Source organism: Phyllostomus hastatus, unplaced genomic scaffold (assembly GCF_019186645.2).
Source record: "Phyllostomus hastatus isolate PE091 unplaced genomic scaffold, TTU_PhHast_1.1 phas_contig_40, whole genome shotgun sequence".
NCBI classification, from domain to species: Eukaryota; Metazoa; Chordata; class Mammalia; order Chiroptera; family Phyllostomidae; genus Phyllostomus; species Phyllostomus hastatus.
Window position 1 is genome coordinate 20090533 of NW_025333872.1, and position 21201 is coordinate 20111733.

Genomic DNA, 21201 nt, shown 5'->3' on the forward strand with positions numbered 1-21201 from the left:
ACCATTTTAGTTGACTTTGAGATTGAATTCATTGGTGCTATTTGCACTATTGTTATGTGTTAATGATAATTTTTATTTTTTCATTCAAATCACAAATGGAATCTCACCTGTGTTGCATAATATCCCAGAATAACTTCTTATTTATTAAATAATTATTCCTCATGCACCAGCTTTTGGAAATTTAAGTACATGAAATAAAGTTTGGGGAAAGAATATATGAATTAGTAACAATAATTTCACTTTGAAAAGTGTGTGTGTGTGTGTGTGTAGAAACAAGGCCACATTCATTTAGAAACTCTCAACTTAATATAACTAAATCAGGTGAGGCTCTATCATGCACTGCCATTGTTGCATGCTTTGAACTGAATTGTGTTTATGAATTTTAATGTCTTCTTCTCTAATCCTCAGTCTGTGGGTGGTAATTCCTTCATACTACAGAGAAGTACATTTTCTATGTTCTGATGACCTGTCCAGTTTCTTCCCTAGCACTCCCTGTTACCATATCCTACATCCGGACATGTGGAGTGCCTCCTGGAGTCATAGGTCCTTTCATGACTCCATACCCCTGACCATGGTTATCCTTCTATCCAGAGGAACTTACTCTACTTTTTCACCTCAAAAATTATGTCTCTTCCTGGGATTCAGCTCAATGGTCAGCTTCTTATTAATGCTTTACCCAACCTTCCAGGCAAGATGTCACCCCTCACCACCAGCCTTCTGTAATATCTTGCTCACATCTTCATGCAGAATAGTTCTCATTCTACCAGAACGTTTTTTTAAAAACCTGCCTTTTCCTCTAGCACAGTGATTCTTAATATCTAGTATATATAAGCATCATAAGGCACTGTGCTAAAAATGCAGATTTTCCAGCCCTGTTCTTAAGAGTGTGAATCACCTGCAGGGGCCCCCAGAAATCTGCAATTTTATTTGCTATGTTTCTGATGCACTGTTTGTGAATAAACCAACATCTGGGCTATGTCTTACTTGTTTTGAATACATAGGTCCAGGACAATGACATTTGTTGAATGTTTATTAAGTAAATGAGTACTTTTTGAAATACTACATAATTCCTTTGTGAATGATCTGCAAACTAGCTGACAGCACATCCATGCTGATTTGTGACTATGTTTACAACTGCTCTGACAGAATTGTAATTAATGGTCAATGTCAATTTAAATGTTGCTACTGAACTTTGTCCTTGGTACTCTATGTTTGCCAGCATTTGTTTGAAAAGTACTTGATAAAGAAACAGAAGATATGCTAGGAAGTATAACTAACATGCTGGTTTTAAGAATTAGTATTCCAAATCATAGCTAAAAATTAATAGGCCTAAACAAAAAGGTAAACTGTCAGAGAGATAAATGCATATTTCTGCGTTTAGGTTAAAAAAAATCAGTGCAAAGGTGCAGGACCAGTGTTAGAACTTGCTTGACAGCAGTTCATTTAGAAAGAACCTAGGTTTTCAGTTGAAAACAAATCCAATAAAACCCAACAATGTTGAAGGGCTTTAAAGCAAGAAGCACAAAACGAAACAGTGCCGTCTCTTTGTACCAGTCAACCCTCACCTGATATAATGTTCCTCAAGATCACTGTGCCACAGCTTACAGCGGACATTTGGACAACTGGAGTGGTTTTAGAAGAGAGCAATTAGGATATTTGGTGAAGTAAGGATCACAATGTGCCAGGACAAGTTTAGCAAAACCATGCCCATCTGGGCATTCACCCTGGATAATGGCTGGTTACTGGTACAGTAACACTGTTCCACAACGATCACAACACATTAGCATCACAAAACAAAAAGTAATTATTTAGGTCATGTGTTTTGGCTGGGTTGGAGGTTCGCTGATGTAGTCTGGGCTTGCGGGGGTTTCTGCTCAAAGTTTGGATGGGGCTGTGCTTGATCCCACTAGGTTTGGGCTCCTATGTGTTCATTCTGGAGCCCAGACTAAGGGTTCCCCAGCAGCTACCTGGTGAAGCACTTCTTATGGCAATGACAAGAGGGAAAGTGAGAAACTCATAGCATTCTTTACATGTAGGCTTAGAAGTGGCATTATTATCTTAGCTAAGGCAAGATACGTGATAATGAGGAGTCAGGAAACCATACTCTGCCTCTTTCTTGGGAGGCACTGGAAAGTTATATGGCAAAGGGTGTGAGCACAGGAAGGTGAAGAATTATAGCCAAGAATGCACTCTCAAACTCTGAATGGATATTGACTGAGGGACACCGTCTTCATAGAGAAAGGCTGATATGCGGAAGAAAGCTCGATGTATTATGTGTAAATTGACAAAGCCAATTAGTGATCAATGTATATAAATGGAGATTATAGGAAAGGAGATGTTACTTCAGTTTAAGAGTTTCTTAATAAGCTGAAATATCAAAAATGAGTAAAATGTTTAGGAAGTAATATGGCATTAGACAGGAATCAATTCAAAGCTTGGCCTTTTACCTAGTAAGCTATAAAGTACTGGGCAAGGTAAACATTCTGGGTCCTAGTTTCTTTATCTGTAACATGAGGATAAAACTGTCCACCTCATTTGATAATGTAGATACCTTCATATAATACCTACTCTGTATTGTAGCTATTGTTATTAGAAACTTACTCACTTTAGATTTGGTCTAGGGTTTCTTGCCTAGCCTTTCAAATATCTTTCTTGCTTCTTTCACACATCTATAATTCAATCTAAGTGAATATTATATAATACAAGTCTACTGCTACTTACACTTGGATACCAAATATAAGTCCAAAAGCTTAAAATCAAATTGTTTCCTTTAACTGGGTATATGAAATCATTAGGCAACAAAACTCTATCTAAAGTGACAAGAAGCTATTTAGAGATATGTACATCCTACGTAGCATTGTTATTCATATATTTCAAAACAATAATATTAATATATGTTTTGGTACTAATACCACTGAAGGTAATATGCAAATATATAGTATATGCATAGTACTGCCTTTCTAAAGTATAAGCAATTCTGAATATGAAGCATCTGGTAGACATTTTGCCTGATACCTTCCTGTTTCTTGTTGAGTAGTATCTCCAGTTTGGCACTACTCTGATGAGGAAAAATGATTGGTGTGCTGACATGTCCTGATCTCAATCAATTATTAAGCAGGTTTCAGTCACTAACAGGGACACTTCCTTAAGTTCACTTGGGAGACTTGCCACACCAATGACTTGGGAAAATGTTTTTTATAACTCTTCTCCTTAAAGTCTTATAAAAATACTCTAATGGTAAATTTTTAAATAAAAATTGACTAGGCATGTAGTTTAGTTATTGTCAAAATTAACCTTAAATTAATAGAGGATTAAATAACAATGAATACATAATGAATAATTTGAGGAAACATAGTTTTTTTTTTTAAATTAACAACAGTTATTCTGGATGCCTAAAATATGTCAGATGAGAACAATAAAAATAGTGTATTATCAAGGGCTGGATTCTCATTCTTTGAGGTAAAAAATAAACAATATCAAATTCAGGTTTGATGCATGCAGAGGCTGTAGACAGCATTAAAACACAGCTAATGTGTACAGTAACTGTGGAAAATATCTCAAATTCAAAGACCATCTGTAAATTTAGCCTTATCATTGACTACAGTTTGAGACATAAGAGAATTGAATTACAAAATGAGGGTGAGTCACTTTATAGCAAATAGTGCCACTTAAATGAGCAGAACAAGCTGTTATATACTTAATATTATAACCTTTATTAAACTAATGGGTAACTGCAGTGACTTACATTAATTTTTCATCAGAGGGGCTTCTGTAGATTCTTACTATCACATTAAACTTATAGCCTAAAAACAGTAGTTAATGTAAAATTATTTCTTTTTGCACAGACTGATCTTTTTGTCAGAACCATTTGGGAAGCATGCAGATAGCTTGTTCCATTCTTAGTATATTAAATGCATATTCCCTCTGGCATGTTTGGCTACATAACAGAAACCTGTTGAATCAATGTATTGATTTAGATTCCAGACAGTGTTTATTAGTCTTTATGTCTGGGGCCTCTGGAGTTAGCAGATATTATTTTGAATCCAACATTTACTACTTGAATGAACTTGAGAAAGTTACTTAATATTTTTAAGCTTCATTTTTTTTCTACATCTCAGATGTTGCAAGGATTAAATGAGATAAAGTGGTCTCAATGATCAGCATAGCAGCCCGCACAAAGCTGATGTAGTTGTGTGTATCATTAGTTCCAAAGAGCCTCTGAAGAATTCACATTCCTACTGCGTGGGCTCTGATCTTGAAGAGCTGAGAAGCTGTGCAAGGGGGTCCAAGAACCCGTGTATTCACTGCATATTCTGCCTTTTTAAAGTATATAGATACTCTCTCATTAATAAAACACAAGTTCATTTAAAAGCATTACTGTTTATACAGCATATACCAATTTCATGTCATTATTTATATCTTTAAGTAACTGAAACTAATATGTACAATTACTAGTTGCTGGGGGTGTAATAAAAATGTTGGAAATTTGGCTCCCCACTTGTACTCTTCTTTTGAGTCTTCCCTAAACCCTGGGACAGTTTCATCAATGGGGTCTGTTGTCCTCTGACTCTGAATGGGTTCAGCCAATGGGAGCAATAGTAGGAGACTGGAAGGAGAGAGGTGAATGAGGTAGGGGTATTAACTCCTGGAGCTTCCTCCTTGCAAGATGGCCATGGCTGCTGTTCTCTATCAGCTCCCAATAGGCCTCTCTGACAGTGTTGTATGTTTCATTCCTAGTTTCGGTGGCAAATACCTTGCCCCAGGGAAACTAGTCCCTGCAGTTTCACTGTACTCTGCCCCTGAAAGTAGTTTCCTTTTACACTCTCCCAAAATTATCATAACTTAAGAGTTTAATTTATTTCCTTGCTGTGTAGACCCTAGTGTAAATATCCATACAGATATTCAAAGTGGGTGTTCATCCTGAAATACTTTGTGAATGACTATGCTCCATGTCAGAGGAAGAAGTATCTTTGCATTCTTGGAACTTTCCTTCATTAACCTACAGAAAAGAGGAGTCTTTTCCTAGGTTGTGTGAGTGTCTCACCTGATTCAGGCTTCAAAGAAAGCAAAAGCTTCCATTTTAATATTTTGCTTATTATACCAACCTGTAGTTAAAAAATTTTACACTGGGAAATTATAAATTCTCAACATTTTGCACCCAAATTAAATTGCTGTTAGAATTAAAGATTGGAATAGCTCTTTTGACCTTCATTTGCAATATTACTACTTGGTTTTAAGTACTGTACATAAAATTATCCTTTTCTACATTTATGCTTTGGTTTGACATAAATTCTTGGTTAAAATTTGGGCATTGAGAAAAACCAATTGGTCAGTAAAACCTTGTGAATTTACATAATTTCAGAAAATCTCTGACAATATTAAGGGCTTTGAAGAGTACATTAAAAATCAGGCATCAGAACATGAATAGAATTTAATATTTGGTCCAATTAAAGGTATAAATCACAGAATATAACTTGTCTTGAGGCAAAAACTTCAAGTCATTGAGTTTCCCTGACAACTGCGATTCTGTCCTGCAATTTGAAGCTTGCATGATAAACTCATCATCCTATTTCTTCACCTTTTTTTGTTATAGACACAGAGCAAGAAAAATGATGGTTGGAGACCAGTCCTCACTAGATTGTTAGTTGAGCTGCCTCTTAAGGCATCTTCAGTGAAATTCCTTTTCTGTCCCATTACTAAAGACACCTTACAAGAAAGGTGGGGATTAACGAAAATTGTTACAGCTTTTGAACTCCAAGTGAACTTTCGTAGGGTTATTACCTTGTGAACTTCCCTTAGACTCTATTGAACATGATATAATTATTTCATTTAGGCATCTGAATAATTTCATTCAATTATTCTGCTTTACAATTTCCACACATTCTGTATTCACCTATGCTATCTGGTCAATTAAAGATCATTTTCTCTAATCATTTTCATGTTTCATCTTAGTTCTGCTAAGTCACTCATAACCTATTGTCTTACCTTCAAGATTCTAAATCAGTATTTCTTCTGATGTTGACCATGAAAATGCTAAAATACGGTGTTTTTTGGAGTATAAGATGCAGTTTTTTACCACATTTTTTGCTTCAAAAAATTTTCCCCTATTTTCCTCCTCTAAACCCTAGGTGTGTCTGGGGTCCACACCATAAGACACAGCTAGGTTTTAGAGAATGAAAATAGGAAAAAAATTTGAAGCAAAAATGTGGTTAAAAGGTATATTTTATAGTCTGAAAAATATGGTAACAGTCGTTTGTAAGTGAAGGAGAAGTTTTATGCTCATATTGTCCTCTTTATTCCACTTCTTCAGAAACTTTCTCCACTTTCCTCCATAAACCCAAATCATGCTTTCTGAAATTCAAATAAAGAGCCGCCACTTGAAAAAGAAACAATTATAGACTGATTCTTACAAAAAATGAACTGACTATCCAATAGTAGTTGTTTCACTTATATTTATTTAAATATACACACAGTTTGCAAATGACTCCTTCTTAAACAAATTATTAGGGGAAAATATTAAAATGTATAAAAATTTAAAAATAAATGCACTGTATGGTAAGTATACTTTATAATTATAACCCTAAGTATTATAAGTATTATAACCTTAAGTATTATAACCTTAAAACTTAATACTTAATAAGTATATAAGTATTATACTTATATACTAATAAGTATAATTATATAATAAGTGTTTATTTAACTGCACTGTAATCTTAGCATCTGCTGGCATAGTTAGATCAATAGAAATAATCTAAAAGTACAGATTTAATACATTTTGTAATAAAATTTCTCAGTATTTATCCATTTGTATTATAAATTAATATTTTAGTTAAGAATTTTTCCATACAGAGTTTTTGAAATAATAGTGTTAATTTCATTCATTCATTCATTAGTACATTTATTTATTTTTATTTCATTTATTCAACAAATCTTTACTGAGAAAGTTTAATGTGCCATACACTATACTAGTATTGAAAATATGTTTTTAATAAAATAGTTATTTTATAATTATTGGAATATAAAATATTTTTAAATTTTTATTATAATACAGAATATTGGTTGGTATCATCACAACTAATTCTGTGACCTGCTTTCTTTATCCTTTCTTGTTTAGCACTAAGATATCTCAAAATACATATGTATTTTGTCAGTAAATATGATACATATAATTCCGAGTATTGTTTTCTTTTTGAGGGATGAGGCTCTTGTTTTAAATCTTCTTGGTATAGATACATATTAGGTCTGACATTCATGTATTCAACAGTCATCTACTGAATTTACATAGCCTGTGACAGTCTCAATGCTAGATACGTGAGGGACTGAGGCGGGATCAGACAAGGATTCTGGGCAAGTAGTAGGGTGATCAGAAATATGTACACAAATGATCCCTATGTAAGACAGAGATGGAAAGTACCATAGAGAAAAAAAGGCATGGTGCTACTGGAATTCAGGGCATAAACAGGTTATTCATTAAAAAGGATTAAGGAAAGGCTTTTCAAAGGAGTTAGGTTTGAGCTAGACCTAGAAGTGGGCAAAGAATTTAGCCATGGAAAACTGATTGGGTAGTAAAGGGAAAAAAGAAGATAGCAGAAGCACATAGAAAATCATACTTTATTTAAACAAGATATAAATCATACTTTAAATCATACTTTATTTAAACAAGATAAATTTTTTCCAGAATTATTCCATATTGCCATTGCTTTTTAAACATAATTGTGTTCAATTATGTTAGTATTCACTTTTTAAATATGTAAAGATAAACTATTCTAATTCTCAATTTTTCTTCTTCCTATTCCCTTAGTGTCAGTTAAACCCATTTAAATTAAACAGGAAGAAAGACGTAGATACTTTCTCACTTTCAGAAAATTATTCCAAAATCTCTACATGGTGAATCTAACTCTGCAGAGCTGTTTATTCTAGTTGTGTTTGTAGTGTGTGGTGGTCATGTTTTCTACCAGTTTCTGAAACAAATTAAGGAATTTTATTATCACTATTTTTTATGTGCTAACATATGGTGATGTACTAGCTATTTAGTTGAATATGTTATGAATTGTTTTAAATATGTAGCCAAGTGGCAAATACCGCTCTATTCAGTGTCTGTGATGCGATACAAAGCTTTCCCTAGTCCTGAATATCTGTGCTGTGTTCCAATAGGTAATTGGGACACTTAAGATATTACCTATAGTAAAAGCTCTTAACTCATGATGGCTTTTCTATTTAACCTACTATAAATGTGTCAGTTACTTAAAGTTGAAGATGGTCATTGCCATAATGATATCTCATGTTATGTTTAGCTTTAAAGGTATCAGTTCACACTCATGTTTCTCCTAACTGCCTATAGTATTCTCTTTAAATAGAACTGCCCTTGACCCTTTTCCCTATGCTGTCCCTCAGGCCATGAAAAAAGCACACTTATGCAGTACACATAGATTCCCTTCTGCCCACAGCAACCATATAGTTCTTTCTTTTTTTTGCCATTTTCTCTCCTCCAAATATTACTTAAAAATCAACCAAACTTCTTTGGATGCCAATAAAGTTGATCGATAAGTGATCAAGTCTATAATGATTTTGTGACAAGGAGTTATACTGGTTTCTATCAATAATGAGTAGGGAGAATCAACTAATAGTATATGGACTCCAACTTTTCCATGAAATCTAAAGCTAAGTAAAAAATAACTATTTCAGAAAAAACTTGTGACTGATTTTTCTAAAAATGCATATGTTTTTATGTTTATTCATAACTGCAAAAATACAGAAACAATCCAAATGTCCTTTAACTGGTGAAGGAAGAAACTGAGGTACATCCTTACAACAAAACACCACACAACAATAACAAGAAACAGAACACTGATATGCACAACATGAATAAATATCAGATGCATTATGCTAAGTAAAGAAACCAGACTCAAGAGGCCACATATACTTGTCTTGCTTTATTCTAATTATATGACATTCTAGAAGAGGCAGAACTGTTTGGCAAAAAACAAGTCATGGTTTCCAAGGCCTCAGTTGAAAAGCTGTCTGTCAAAGGAGAAAAGGACACATCTTGGATGGATCAAAATGCTCTGCATCTTAATTTTGGTGGCTTGTGTTTGCCAAACTTACACAGCTGTATCCTCAATTGGCAAAATTTACTGTCTGTAAAGAATACCTAAGTGAATTTGACTCTAAAAAAGATAAAAGTTTATCAATATCACAAATTTTGAGTCAATATAATGATACATATTCAATAATCATTTAGAGACCCATCAAGAGGGGAAAGGGATTCTTAATTCATTACGGTGTTTTATGAATTTCCCTCTTTGCAAAGCACTAATAACATTTCTTTATCTTTTGTTCTACAAATACAAATTACAGTTTAGGGGAAAATAGCTACATTGAACAAGTAGCTCATACTCAGTGTTGTCTTTGTTAAAAAAATTTTAGACAAACTTTATTTATTTATTTTTAGAGAGAGAAGAAGGGAGGGAGAAAGAGAGGGAGAGAAACATCAATGTGTGGTTGCCTTTCACACATCCACTACTGAGGACCTGGCCTGAAACCCAGGCATGTGCCCTGACTGGGAATTGAATTAGTCACCCTTTGGTTCACAAGCCAGCACTCAATGCACTGAGCCACATCAGCCTGAGCTCACTGTTGTCTTAATTATGTATTCAATCAAATAATCTTTGAAAATAACATATTTTACTAAATACAGGTATGCTAATGAGTTGATTGGTTATGATAATCATCATGTCTCAAAATAACACATTACTATTCTTTTAAATTTTTAAAAGATTTTTATTTATTTTTTTCCAGAGAGAAAAGAAGTGAAGGAGAAAGAGAAGGAGAGAAACATCAATGTATGGTTGCCTCTCATGAGCCCCCTACTGGGGACCTGAACCACAACCCAGGCATGAGCCCTGACTGGGAATTAAACCAGTGACCCTTTGGTTCACAGGCCGCACTCAATCCACTGATGTAAACCAGCCAAAGCACACACTACTATTTTAAGTTATTATCTTTTACTTCTCAAAGTATAGTAAACAACTTAATAATTCAGAAGAACAATGGAGAAAAACCACTACTAGAAACTCTTACATAACATAACTGATATTCTGATACAAGAAACAAAATAGCAGGATTAGAAATAGCACTGGGAAGGATGTGCTTTAGACAGCAAACGCCTTACCTTTGGGTTTGGGTGGCATAGCTGTTGTCATATGTCTCATAAGTCTGGTCATCGTATTCACCCCCAAAGCCGTCATCATACCCCTGAGGCAGAAGATGGTAGAAAGACTCATTAGCAATCAGTCTGATTGATTGTAATACCACTTCTTATAATGTGACCTTAATTTAGTTTATATGCTTGGTGAGTTATACTACATCATGTTTTACTAGATTAATTATTTCTACATAGCTTTGAATAATATTTAATGAGTTAGATATTATGCTTGATAATTAAACTCAGCATATCATTGAAGTACCAATACCTACTTTAGGATTTATTTAGAAGTTTGATCACTATTAATGAAGACAATTTAAGAAATTCAAAATAAATTTTTTCTACTTAAAATATTATGAGTAGATAAAAACATTTGTGATAACCTAATAGTAGTGCTAACGTATTTGTTACAACCCCATTGGGAGTTTTCTCCTCTATTAATAGTAATCCTAATTAAGATTAAAAGTATAAAATTTAGGACTCTTAAATTGTAGCCAACTTTCTATAAAACCAATGTAGTTATTATTGCTTAAAAAAGACAAGGAAGGAAGGGAGGAAGAAAGGAAAGAAGGAAGAGAAAGAAGCAAAATAAAGATTATTTACTTTGTTATGCATTCTATGGTTTTTAAATCTCATAAATAAAATGATGCTGTGTAGTGAGTCGAATTATCTAACTTAATGCTAACAAAACTAATGTGGATTTTTCATTGCAGAAAGTTATCATTCACTCTGTGAGTCATTTAGTTTTATTTCCCCTTGGCGGTCATTGGCTTTACTCTCAGGTTCAGCCATTCATCTCGATTACTCCCTACTTTTGAAAAAAAAACCTTTAGTTTTTCTGTTTCTGGACCTTTGCTGGTGTGTTTCTTTGACTGAAATGGAATTCTATATACTCCATGAATCCATAACTTCATTTAAGTCTGGAGGCTTATAGATCTTTTTATTTTGCTCAGAATTATAAGCAAAAAATGTGTAGAAGTAAAAGTTTCCACAATAATCTTCAGTAAGACTTTTGAGTTCATTTAATTGGCAGACTAATATTTTCATCAAATTAAGAATATTTTAAAAATGTTATTTCTTCTCCATCTGGTTTACTCTTTATATAATGCTATTATTTACATATGAATTTTTCTGAGTCTGATTTAGATTTCTTCAATTTTTCATTCATGATTTCCATCTCACATTTTTCCCCTGTGGTATGGGGTAGTTTCCGTCTGTGTAAATGCTACTGATTTAAAGGCCATCTTGTATTTCACAAGCTTCAGGAAATTTCTCCTGCTCCTTCCAAGCATATGGCAAATCTCTACCCTCTAAATTCTAATAGCCTGTGTGTTTTTTTTCTCACTGGCATTTAGAATATACAAACACACATCGTATTTTTCTATAATTTTCTCTCCTTTTAGAATTCAAGCTCCTGTAAAGCAAGGACTACATACTTGTGGTGCTTAGCATAGTGTATTCCAGAGAGTATTTGCTCAATAAATATGTATTGAATTTTTAAATTGGCACAAAAAATGATTTTCTTCCAGTATAGGTATGGATTGACTAAAATCAATCACTGCTAAATTAGAAATATTTCATATGATGATTATATAGTAACATTGTTTTTAATTCTAACGGTTAGCTTTACCATTTGGTCTACACTTTTATTTAAAGTCTTACACAGAAAAGCCACAGAGTAGATAGAAATCCTTGAAATATTCATTTATGTTGGCGAGTAAAAGGAAAACCTCAAATATGTATGTCAGAACTTTACTTATTTGTCAGTGATGTGAACAACTTTGCTCTGAATTGTATGATGGTTTTCACATACTAGAAAAATATTTTCTCAATTTTGTGTTCTATTCACAATGTAAAGGTTATAGATATAACACACCTTTAAGTTGAATTGACATTATTAACATTTCTCCATAGTCTTCTTAAGTCTGTATAATCATTATAGCAAAAGATAAAGTCTTGGTTTTTAAAATTTCCTATATCTTTGGTATAAATTCTCTTACAATGGCTAATTTCAAACAATATGATTTCATTAAAAACAGATTTGGAAAGAGATAAATAGGAGACCACCATTATATATCATTTTGGTTAGAGCATAAATTGTCATAAATAATTAGATAATAATTAGTTTTTAAATATGAACTATCTTTGCCTTTAATATAATTAATTTAATTTTTAGTTTAAGTAATTTAATTTTTAATAATGGCTGTGTTTAACCACCAGTTCATGAAATTCTTCAGAATATTACAAGGGGTCTTGTGAGCCAGCACAAGTCCACTCTAGCACACCACTGCTCTTGGCTCACTAGAGGGGACTAACAGAGTCATAAAAAGTGGAAATACAAATGGAAAGTGTTTCAATAGAGCATGTAATTGGTACTATGGGAACATTGGAAGCAATCTCTAAATATGTCTGAGGGTTTTAAGGAGAATTTCTCAGGGAAGGCCTTACTCGAGGTGGTTATTTGTATATAAATATGTTTTCTAAGCAGGTAGTGTGAGACCATTCCAATTTCCAAGAACATCCAGTGTGAATGCATTGCAACATGAAAGAAAGCACTGTATTTGGTGACCTGCGAGTAGTTGGATCCAACTAAAGCACAGAATTCCTAAATGGTAGGCAGTTGGGCTAAAGAAATAGGTAGGATTCCCTACCATGCTTCCCTCTAACATGGTAGGGAGTTTATATGTATCCTGCAGGCAAAGAAGCATGAAAAAGTTTCAAGCAGTGGGATGACAACTTACAGATCTGCATTTCATAAATTCCATCTTACTGTTTAAAAATTTTCAAGTATTTTGGGACTAGGCTCCATTGTTTACCTCTATTTTTTTGAACATGTTAATTATAGTCACTAAAAAACACCAACATCTGAATTCCCTTGATCTTTACTTTTTCTTATGGTTTTTGTTGATTTTATATTGGTTTTAACATGCTTTGTGATTTTTTCATTGAACTCTTGATACTGTGTATGGAAACCTGTGAAGGATCTCTTGTCTGATGGTATTTTCTTCCATAGGAGTAAATACTCCCTGGGCAGGCGGTCACTGAATAGAATTATAGCAGATAACCTCGATGCCACCGAGAGTTGGTTTTAGGTAATCGGATATAAGGAGCTTGAAGCTCAGATGGTCTTCACTAGAGCTATAGCTCTGGAAGTCGACACAGAGCCGACAATTGAAATAACAACCATTGTTCTGAGTGTTTACTGAGGAGAAAAGCTTAGGCTACACCATGTTCAACATGAACACAATACTATAAGCCCCACTCCTTTTATTTAATTGGTCCTCATATCACTAAGAAATGAAGACACAAACATCAGCTGTAATAAAATACAAACATATTTTCTATAGGAAGATCCCACAACAAAAAGAAAATCAGCCTAAAATTTATTAAAAAAAAAAAACAACAACCTTATAGCTTGAAAGGCCTATTATAAAATCCCCATGTAAATGGACTTTCTTAACATTGAGCTGTGAAAATCTCTGGTTCTCCCTGTGAGTACTCTAACCATAGATACCAAATCAAAACATTCTGACAAAAATAGCAACATATTGGCAAATAAACTATGTACTAATTTTTTCTAGATAAAAAGTTTTTCTCATCAACATTTATTTGTGGACTTATTTTGAAGATTTATTGTAATGCGAAAAAGAAAATCATCACAAAATGGTTGAGAACATCTCTCACCACATATCTGAAAAAATGCATGTTTCTAAAATATTATGTTACTCACATAATATTTGGCTAATATTTTAAGAAGTTTGACCATATGAAATTGCCATTTTGTATGTATATTTGAAGTTCAGTTAAACCTAATACTGATATTAGAAACTATAAAACAGACATGTCTTTGTCAGCTAAAGAGAAAGCAAAAATATCTTGTGATGCTAGTAATTTATTGTGGCTTCCAAAAGAAAATCTTTTGAAAATTTCAGTGATATAAAATGCCACCCTGATTCTGTTTTATAACCACACTTTCTTGAAAGACTTTTAAATTTAACAGGCCTAAGTGACAGACTTAGCATTTGGTCATTATTCTCATTTTGGGTTTTTATTTTCTGTAAAAGGTCAGTGGGTATGAAAATAAAAGGAAATAGTGTGGAATTGTCTAATACAATCAAGAGAAAAAGAAAATAAAGTCAAGCATGCAATCAAGAACCATAAAATATTCCAGAATTAAGTAATTTAATTATGAGGGTCAAGATCATAAATTTGTCACCAAACACTAAAATACTAGGAGCAGAAGCAATTTGCAAATGCTGCCCTTTAATGTCATTGAATATAATTAACAGGTCAGATAGGAACTTGACATTTAACTTTCTTTATGAAGTGTTAATTCTCATAAACATATGTTCCCTTCTTAATGAGTTAGACCACAAAATGCATAGCATACCCACCTCATATATATAATCTCTTGATACTACAAAAGTACTTTATTATAATAATTTAAACTTTAAAACATATCATGAAATATTATTCAAACAAAAACTAAATATAGAATGCTAATGTTTTAGTAGACAATATTGCCTTAGGTTGTAAATGACTAATGTTTATGACAAGTATCTGCTTGTGAATTATTTACACTTTCTTGTGTTTCTTTAAAGTTTTATTTGATGTGAATATCTCCCTACATTTTTATCATGCATTTTCAGCTAGATGTCATATAGATGAGCTTTTCATAAACTAGAAAGGATTTTAATAGTGTCTTCCTTCTCTCTCTGGCATTGAAAGAATGGCTTGTTTGGAACCGTGTGCCAGTGGGTGCCTCCCAATGTGTAGCTTTTGTTGCTGATGCAAGAGGTCAGCTCACTCACTCACTGTGGCAACTCTATATGTTCAAAACCATCTATAGCATGAGGGTCTACCCAGGCAGTGGAAAATCACTGCACCTAACAGTTTAGCCCTTCATTGAGGCAACATTTCCATTTTCTGAGTTTTCTATAGAAATCAATGAGTAAGCCCCTAACAAGGGGAGAGATACTCTATTCCATCTTCATCTCCTAGGTAGATTGTAGCTATTAAACAATTTCCCCACATAAATATACATTCAATGGGAAGGCTGGAAATTGCATATTCTATCTTTGGAAATTAAAAGCTCCCAAGGAACTCCAAGACCATTTCTGACAACCATGCATATGCATATTCTACACTTTAAAATTAATCTTGGGGGACGCTAACTCATTTTTTTAATTCAGTAAGTAGCAGCTTTTGTTATTAGGAGACAAAATTGTAAAGAAGCTTATAATTCACATAAATGCCTTAACTGCTAGACTACACTGGAATCTGCTTTAGTAGGGCTTGAGAAGCTGATAGCATTCCTTAAATTCTATCCTGGAAATGCTCTTTTTTAGACGATTAGCATTTATGATGCAAACGCAGAACAACTTCATATAGGACTGTGCTCCTAGATTCCATTTTCACATGTGGATTTCTGGTTGCAGCAAAATGATATGCAACTACTAGAGGTGAAAATCTATAAGCTAGGCAAATCTTAACTGTCTGGGCCCTGATCTCCTCATCTGCGGGTGGTCATCTTCTGGGCCCAAGGCTCTGCTCTAGAAGGCTCTAGTCTGCTGGGTTCCCTGAGAGCTGGGAGACCCTGGGAGTTGCTCAGGGCTGTTAGCCTCCAGGGTCTCCTGGTCTGGCCCACCGGTAAGGAGCTCCATTTTTCCTAATCTTCACTGTGACTAACTAAGCTTGTCTCCGATAGAGCATCTGAAACTCTTAGGGATCTTTTAAAAGGCTTCTGACTAACCTTAACTTTTAAAGCAGACCAGAAAAATCAAATAAGAAACCTCAGCATGTACATATGGAAGACATACACATTTAAAGATGAAGGTAATGATATTCCATTCAATGGAACATTTGGATTCTTGCACTATAAGCATGTACTGGGAGGCCACAAGGTGACAGTATGTGAACTGCTTACATATACACAGTATTTCATTAAAAACCTAAATCAACTGTATAAGGAACATTCTGTATCTCATGGCCATTTTACAGATTTGGAAATAATTTCATGAGGCCAAAACTTGTCAGCAAATGGCTTGACCAGAATTCAAACCCAGTCTCTGAAACTTTCTGTCTAGTCCTTAATCTCTAGTGATTTTTACAAAGGTTTAATATGATTGCTAATGGCAAAATATAATTCTTATGACTATTTAAAAATCATTTGAGTATGCATGTTTTTAATAATAAAAATATGGTTTCAGGTTTTGGCTGTTAAAACAGGTATGGGGAAATAATTTAAAATATTTTGGGTTATACTTTCTTATTAATATTTCTTAAAAGCAGTGCTCTATTTCAACAGTCAAGAACTCTGCAGGGTCTGATATTTTAATACACTTATAAGTTGGCGATGTAGCTTGTTACTGGTCTGTGGATGCTGGCCAAAAACATGAGACTCCTGGTCAAAACCAAAGGACTTCATTGTTCAAGCAAAGTAATAGCCAGAGCTTCATATTGGTTTGTGCCAGTTCCCCATGTGTCCCACATCCCACAGGTGCAGTGCAGGTGGGGGCAAGTTGATGTGTCTGTGTGCACTGGGTGAAGAGTGAGGAGGAGAAGTGAGTTTAGAGAATCCTAAATGGAAGCAAACCTACTCTTTGTCTGAGGAAGATGTTATTGTATTGCTTCCTTGTTTGGTAAACATCTGAAGACTGGGTCAGCAGATGTGCCTTTAATTTTATCTTTTCAGAAACATGTAATGTGCTTTCTCCTTTCTTATTTGGCATTGCTTTTGCCCCTAGATTTCTATACTATTTTATCCAAGGGCTGTTCCAGCCAGCAACCATTTTCTATTAGGAGCAATAAACGTCGTCTGTTGTGATATTCTATCTCCTAAAACACAGACAAATAATTTTAGGGAGGTGCCCTGGTTCCTGCAGAATATTAACATTTTCTACCATAATGATTTCAAATCTGCTTTCCTCTATTGCAAAGAATGACTGTAAATTAATTTCCAAAGTTTTACAAGTTTCAAAGCAGATTCACCTAACTATAATCTTGGTGATCAATTTATTCAATGTAGTTTAAGTTTGCAAGTAGGTGGTTCTTGATCATAGACATTGTATTAATTTTCTGTTAAAACAACTTTATAATAAACTAAGGTACATAATAAACTATAGATTAATAAAAATAATAAAATATGACAGGTGGTGAGGATAGCAAAAGTGGTAGCTATTTACAGAATATTTCTAGGATATAATTCAAATTAGATCTCCTGCAATCTTTTAGTTTTTTTCCCCTGGTATGCCCTAAAAGTTTGCTAACTTTACATCTAAAAAGATTCATTTGTCAGTAGGGTTTCCCCACCCCCATTTTCATATGTGCCTTTTAACACTTCAAAAATCAGACAGCAATGTGTTCACTCTAGTTAATAAACAGAACTATGACTAATGAAACTAGAAGTTAACAGTAATATACTAATGAGTGCTAGTATGCTAATGGTCCATTTTAAATGTTAATGCTTTATGTACTTCACATTGTAGGCCACATTACTGCTTCATAATAGATCTCAAAGCAAGTGCTTTAAAAACAGTGGTGTAAGTCTCAAAGGTTTTCTAACATACTGAACAGGAAAAAGACAGATAAAATTAATAAATTCTGTCATGACTAAGAACAGGATCGAGTTGAAAAGACAACTCATGTTTTTCACTCACAAATACCAAAATCACAAATACAAAGATGAATAGAGGTACACTGTTATATCACAGACATATTTCTAATCATAAGGTTGGCCTCACAAGGGGAGGCTTTACTTAAAGGTCTTTTTTACCTCCAATAATCTTCATAGTACCTTGAGGTTGCTGTTGTGTGTTTTATATCTATACTGCTATTTTGGTCTATAAGAAACCAAAGCCTAAAAGATGTTAACACCATCACAACTGATCTGATTCAAATGATTGAACTCCACCTATGTATGGCAGGGGATAAATTAGACACAAAATAAAACAAAACAAATAGGATCCAAAAGCTTGACATCCTACAGTGACTCCTGCCACACTTTTTGGTGATATGATTTGGGTTATGGAAACAGGAATTCTATAGCTATAAAATGAGAGTGTGGAGGAATGATGTATCTATTTAATATTTTTCAATATTTCTTCCCCAAGAGGATTTGAATTCTGATCTTTCATAACATTTTCCAATTAGAAAGCAATTTAAGAACCTATCATTTACATTTAAAAATGAAGCAATTTTGACATTTTGTTTTACACAACTATTACTTTCTAATAAATTATGCATCAGGCAGATGAGTCTTAAAATTAAATAATAATTTCATGTAAACTAGTTAGGTGATTTTCATTTTTATGGTGATATTTTCCCTATTATATAGTACCATATATCACAAAAATTCCATTATTACCTTAAAAGAAAGAAAGGCATTTCTAAACTTTTTGTGATTCCTAGGATTATAAATACATTAAGATATGACAATGCCCTTTTATTATCTTTAATCTTTGGTACTTACAAGTGAAAACCATGAACTGTCTTTCCAAAATTGAATCTGTTCTTTTTTTGCATTTTTAATTTTAATTATTGTTCAAGTAGTTTTCTGCCTTTTACCCCCATCCCAGCCCACCCTCCACCCCTCCTCACCTCCCTACCGTTTCCACACCCCCTTGTTATTCTCCATGTGTCCTTTATACTTGTTCCTGCAAACCCTTTCCCCTTTCCCCTGAAATTCCCTCCCCTCTCCCCTCTGGTCACTGTCAGCCTGTTCTCTATTTCAGTGTCTTTGATTATAATTTGCTTGTTTGTTTGTTTTGTTGATTAGGTTCCTGTTAAAGGCAAGATCATGTTATTTGTCTTTCACCACCTGGCTTATTTCGCTTAAATAATGCTTTCCATTTTCGATTCTGTTCTTAGTCATGATAGCATCACCAATTTTATTTTGCTGGAATGTTTTCTGTTTCAGCCAGGGCTTATTTTCAAAAAGAAAATGTAAAATCCAATTTAACTAAGATATTAAAAGTATTTATTTTGACATTTGAATAGGAAGAGGTCTCACTGCTGCATTAAATTTAGGTCTGATAACTTAGTAACATTTTCTTTTTTTTAACTTAAAACTTATCATATATTTTTTCTATTACTGTTAGTCCCCTTATAACCCCCACCCACAGCAATAACCACTCTGTTGTCCCTGTCCATAAATCCTTTTTCCATTTGCTTAATCCCTCCACCCCCTAATCTACCCCTACCACAAGTAGTCATCCTGTTCTCCATCTATGAGTCTGTCCCCATTTTCCTTGTTAGATCAGTTTGTTCATTAGATTCCACATATAAGTGAAATCATATGGTATTTATCTTTCTCTCACTGGTTTATTTCACTTAGCATGTTTTCTAGGTCCATCCATGCTGTCTTAAAGGGTAAAATTTTCTTCTTTTTTATGGCAGAGTAGTATTCCATTGTGTAAATGTCCCATAGTTGTATTATCCACTCACCTACTGATGGAGAGTTGTGCTCTTTTGATATTGTGGCAATTGTGGAGAAATAAAGCTACAATGAAGATTAGGGTGCTTATGTTTTTTTTTTTCCCGAGTTAGTGTTTTGGGTTGCTTCAGATATATTACCAGAAGTGGGATTGCCGAGTCAAAAGGCAGATCCATTTTTAATTTTTTGAGGTATCTCCACACTGCTTTCCACAGTGGTTGTACCAATCTGCATTCTCATCAACAGTGCAATAGGGTTCCCTTTTTTCCACATCCTTGCTAGCATCTATTGTTTGTTGACTTATTGATTATAGCCATTCTGATGGGTGTGAGATGATATTTCACTGTGGTTTCCACTTGCATTTCTCTGATGATTAGTGACATTGACCATCTTTTCATATGTCTATTGGCCATCTGCATGTCCTCTTTGGATACATGCCTATTCAGGTTCTTTGCCCACCTTTTATTGGGTTATTTGTGTGGTTTTTTTTGGTGTTGAGTTTTGTAAGTTCCTTATAAATATTAGATATTAACCCCTTATCAGATATATCGGCAAATAAGTTCTCCCATTCAGTAGATTGTCTTTTGTTGATGATTTCCTTTGCTGTTCAAACACTTTTTAGTTTGATGTAGTCCCGTTTATTTATTTATTTTGTTTCCCTTGCCTGGGGCAATATATTCGATAAAATATTGCTACAAGCAATGTCTGATATTTTGCTGCCTGTTTTTTCCTAGGACATTCATGGTTTCAGGTCTAACATTTAAGTCTTTAATCCATTTTGAATTTATTTTTGTGTGTGGTGTAAGAAGGTGGTCTAGTTTCATTTTTTTTTTTTTGGACATTATCTGTCCAATTTTCCCAGCACCATTTATTGAATATACTATCTTTATCCCACTGTGTGTGCTTGCTTCCTCCATCAAATACTAATTGACTATGAAGGTGTGGATCTATTTCTGAGCTTTCCATTCTGTTCCATTGATGTGTGTGTATGTTTTTATGTCAATACTGTGCTGTTTTAATTACTATTGACTTATAGCATAATTTGATATTAGTCAGCGTGATTCCTCCAAGTTGTTCTTCTTTCTCAGGATTGCTGTTGCTATGTCAGGCCTTTTGTGATTCCACATAAATTTCTGAAATATTTTCTCTAGTTCTGTGAAATATGTTTTTGGAACCTTCAGAATTGTGCTGAATCTTTAGATTGCTTTGGGTAGTATGGACATTTTAATTATGCTAATTCTTCCTATCCATGAACATGGTATGTGTTTCTACTCATTTCTTCAATTTCTTGTATCTTCTTCAATTTCTTTCTTCAGAGTCTTATAATTTTCTGATTATAGGGCTTTTACATTCTTGGTTAGATTTATTCCTAGGTATTTTATTCTTTTTGAAGCAATTGTGAATGGATTTTTTAAAATTTCCTTTTCTGTTAGTTTGTTATAGGCAAATAAAAAATGAGTTTGGGATATTAATTTTGTATCCTGCTACTTTGCTGAATTCATTTATCAGTTCTAGTAGTTTGTTGGTGGAATGTTGGGGTTCTCTATGTACAGTATCTTGTCAT

At 33.8% G+C, this 21201-nt stretch overlaps 1 protein-coding gene across 2 annotated transcripts in view; it reads right to left on the minus strand.

Moving 5' to 3' along the window:
* The window catches only part of KHDRBS2 (KH RNA binding domain containing, signal transduction associated 2), a 546662-nt gene that overhangs the window by 47898 nt on the left and 477563 nt on the right, over window positions 1-21201 (minus strand). For both annotated transcript variants that reach the window (XR_006786163.1, XM_045843530.1), the window contains exon 7: window positions 10172-10254. Coding sequence is in view for 1 of the 2 variants with exons in the window: in XM_045843530.1 (XP_045699486.1) it covers window positions 10172-10254 (83 nt within the window). In the remaining variant the exon portion in view is untranslated. The remainder of the gene's footprint in view (window positions 1-10171; window positions 10255-21201) is intronic.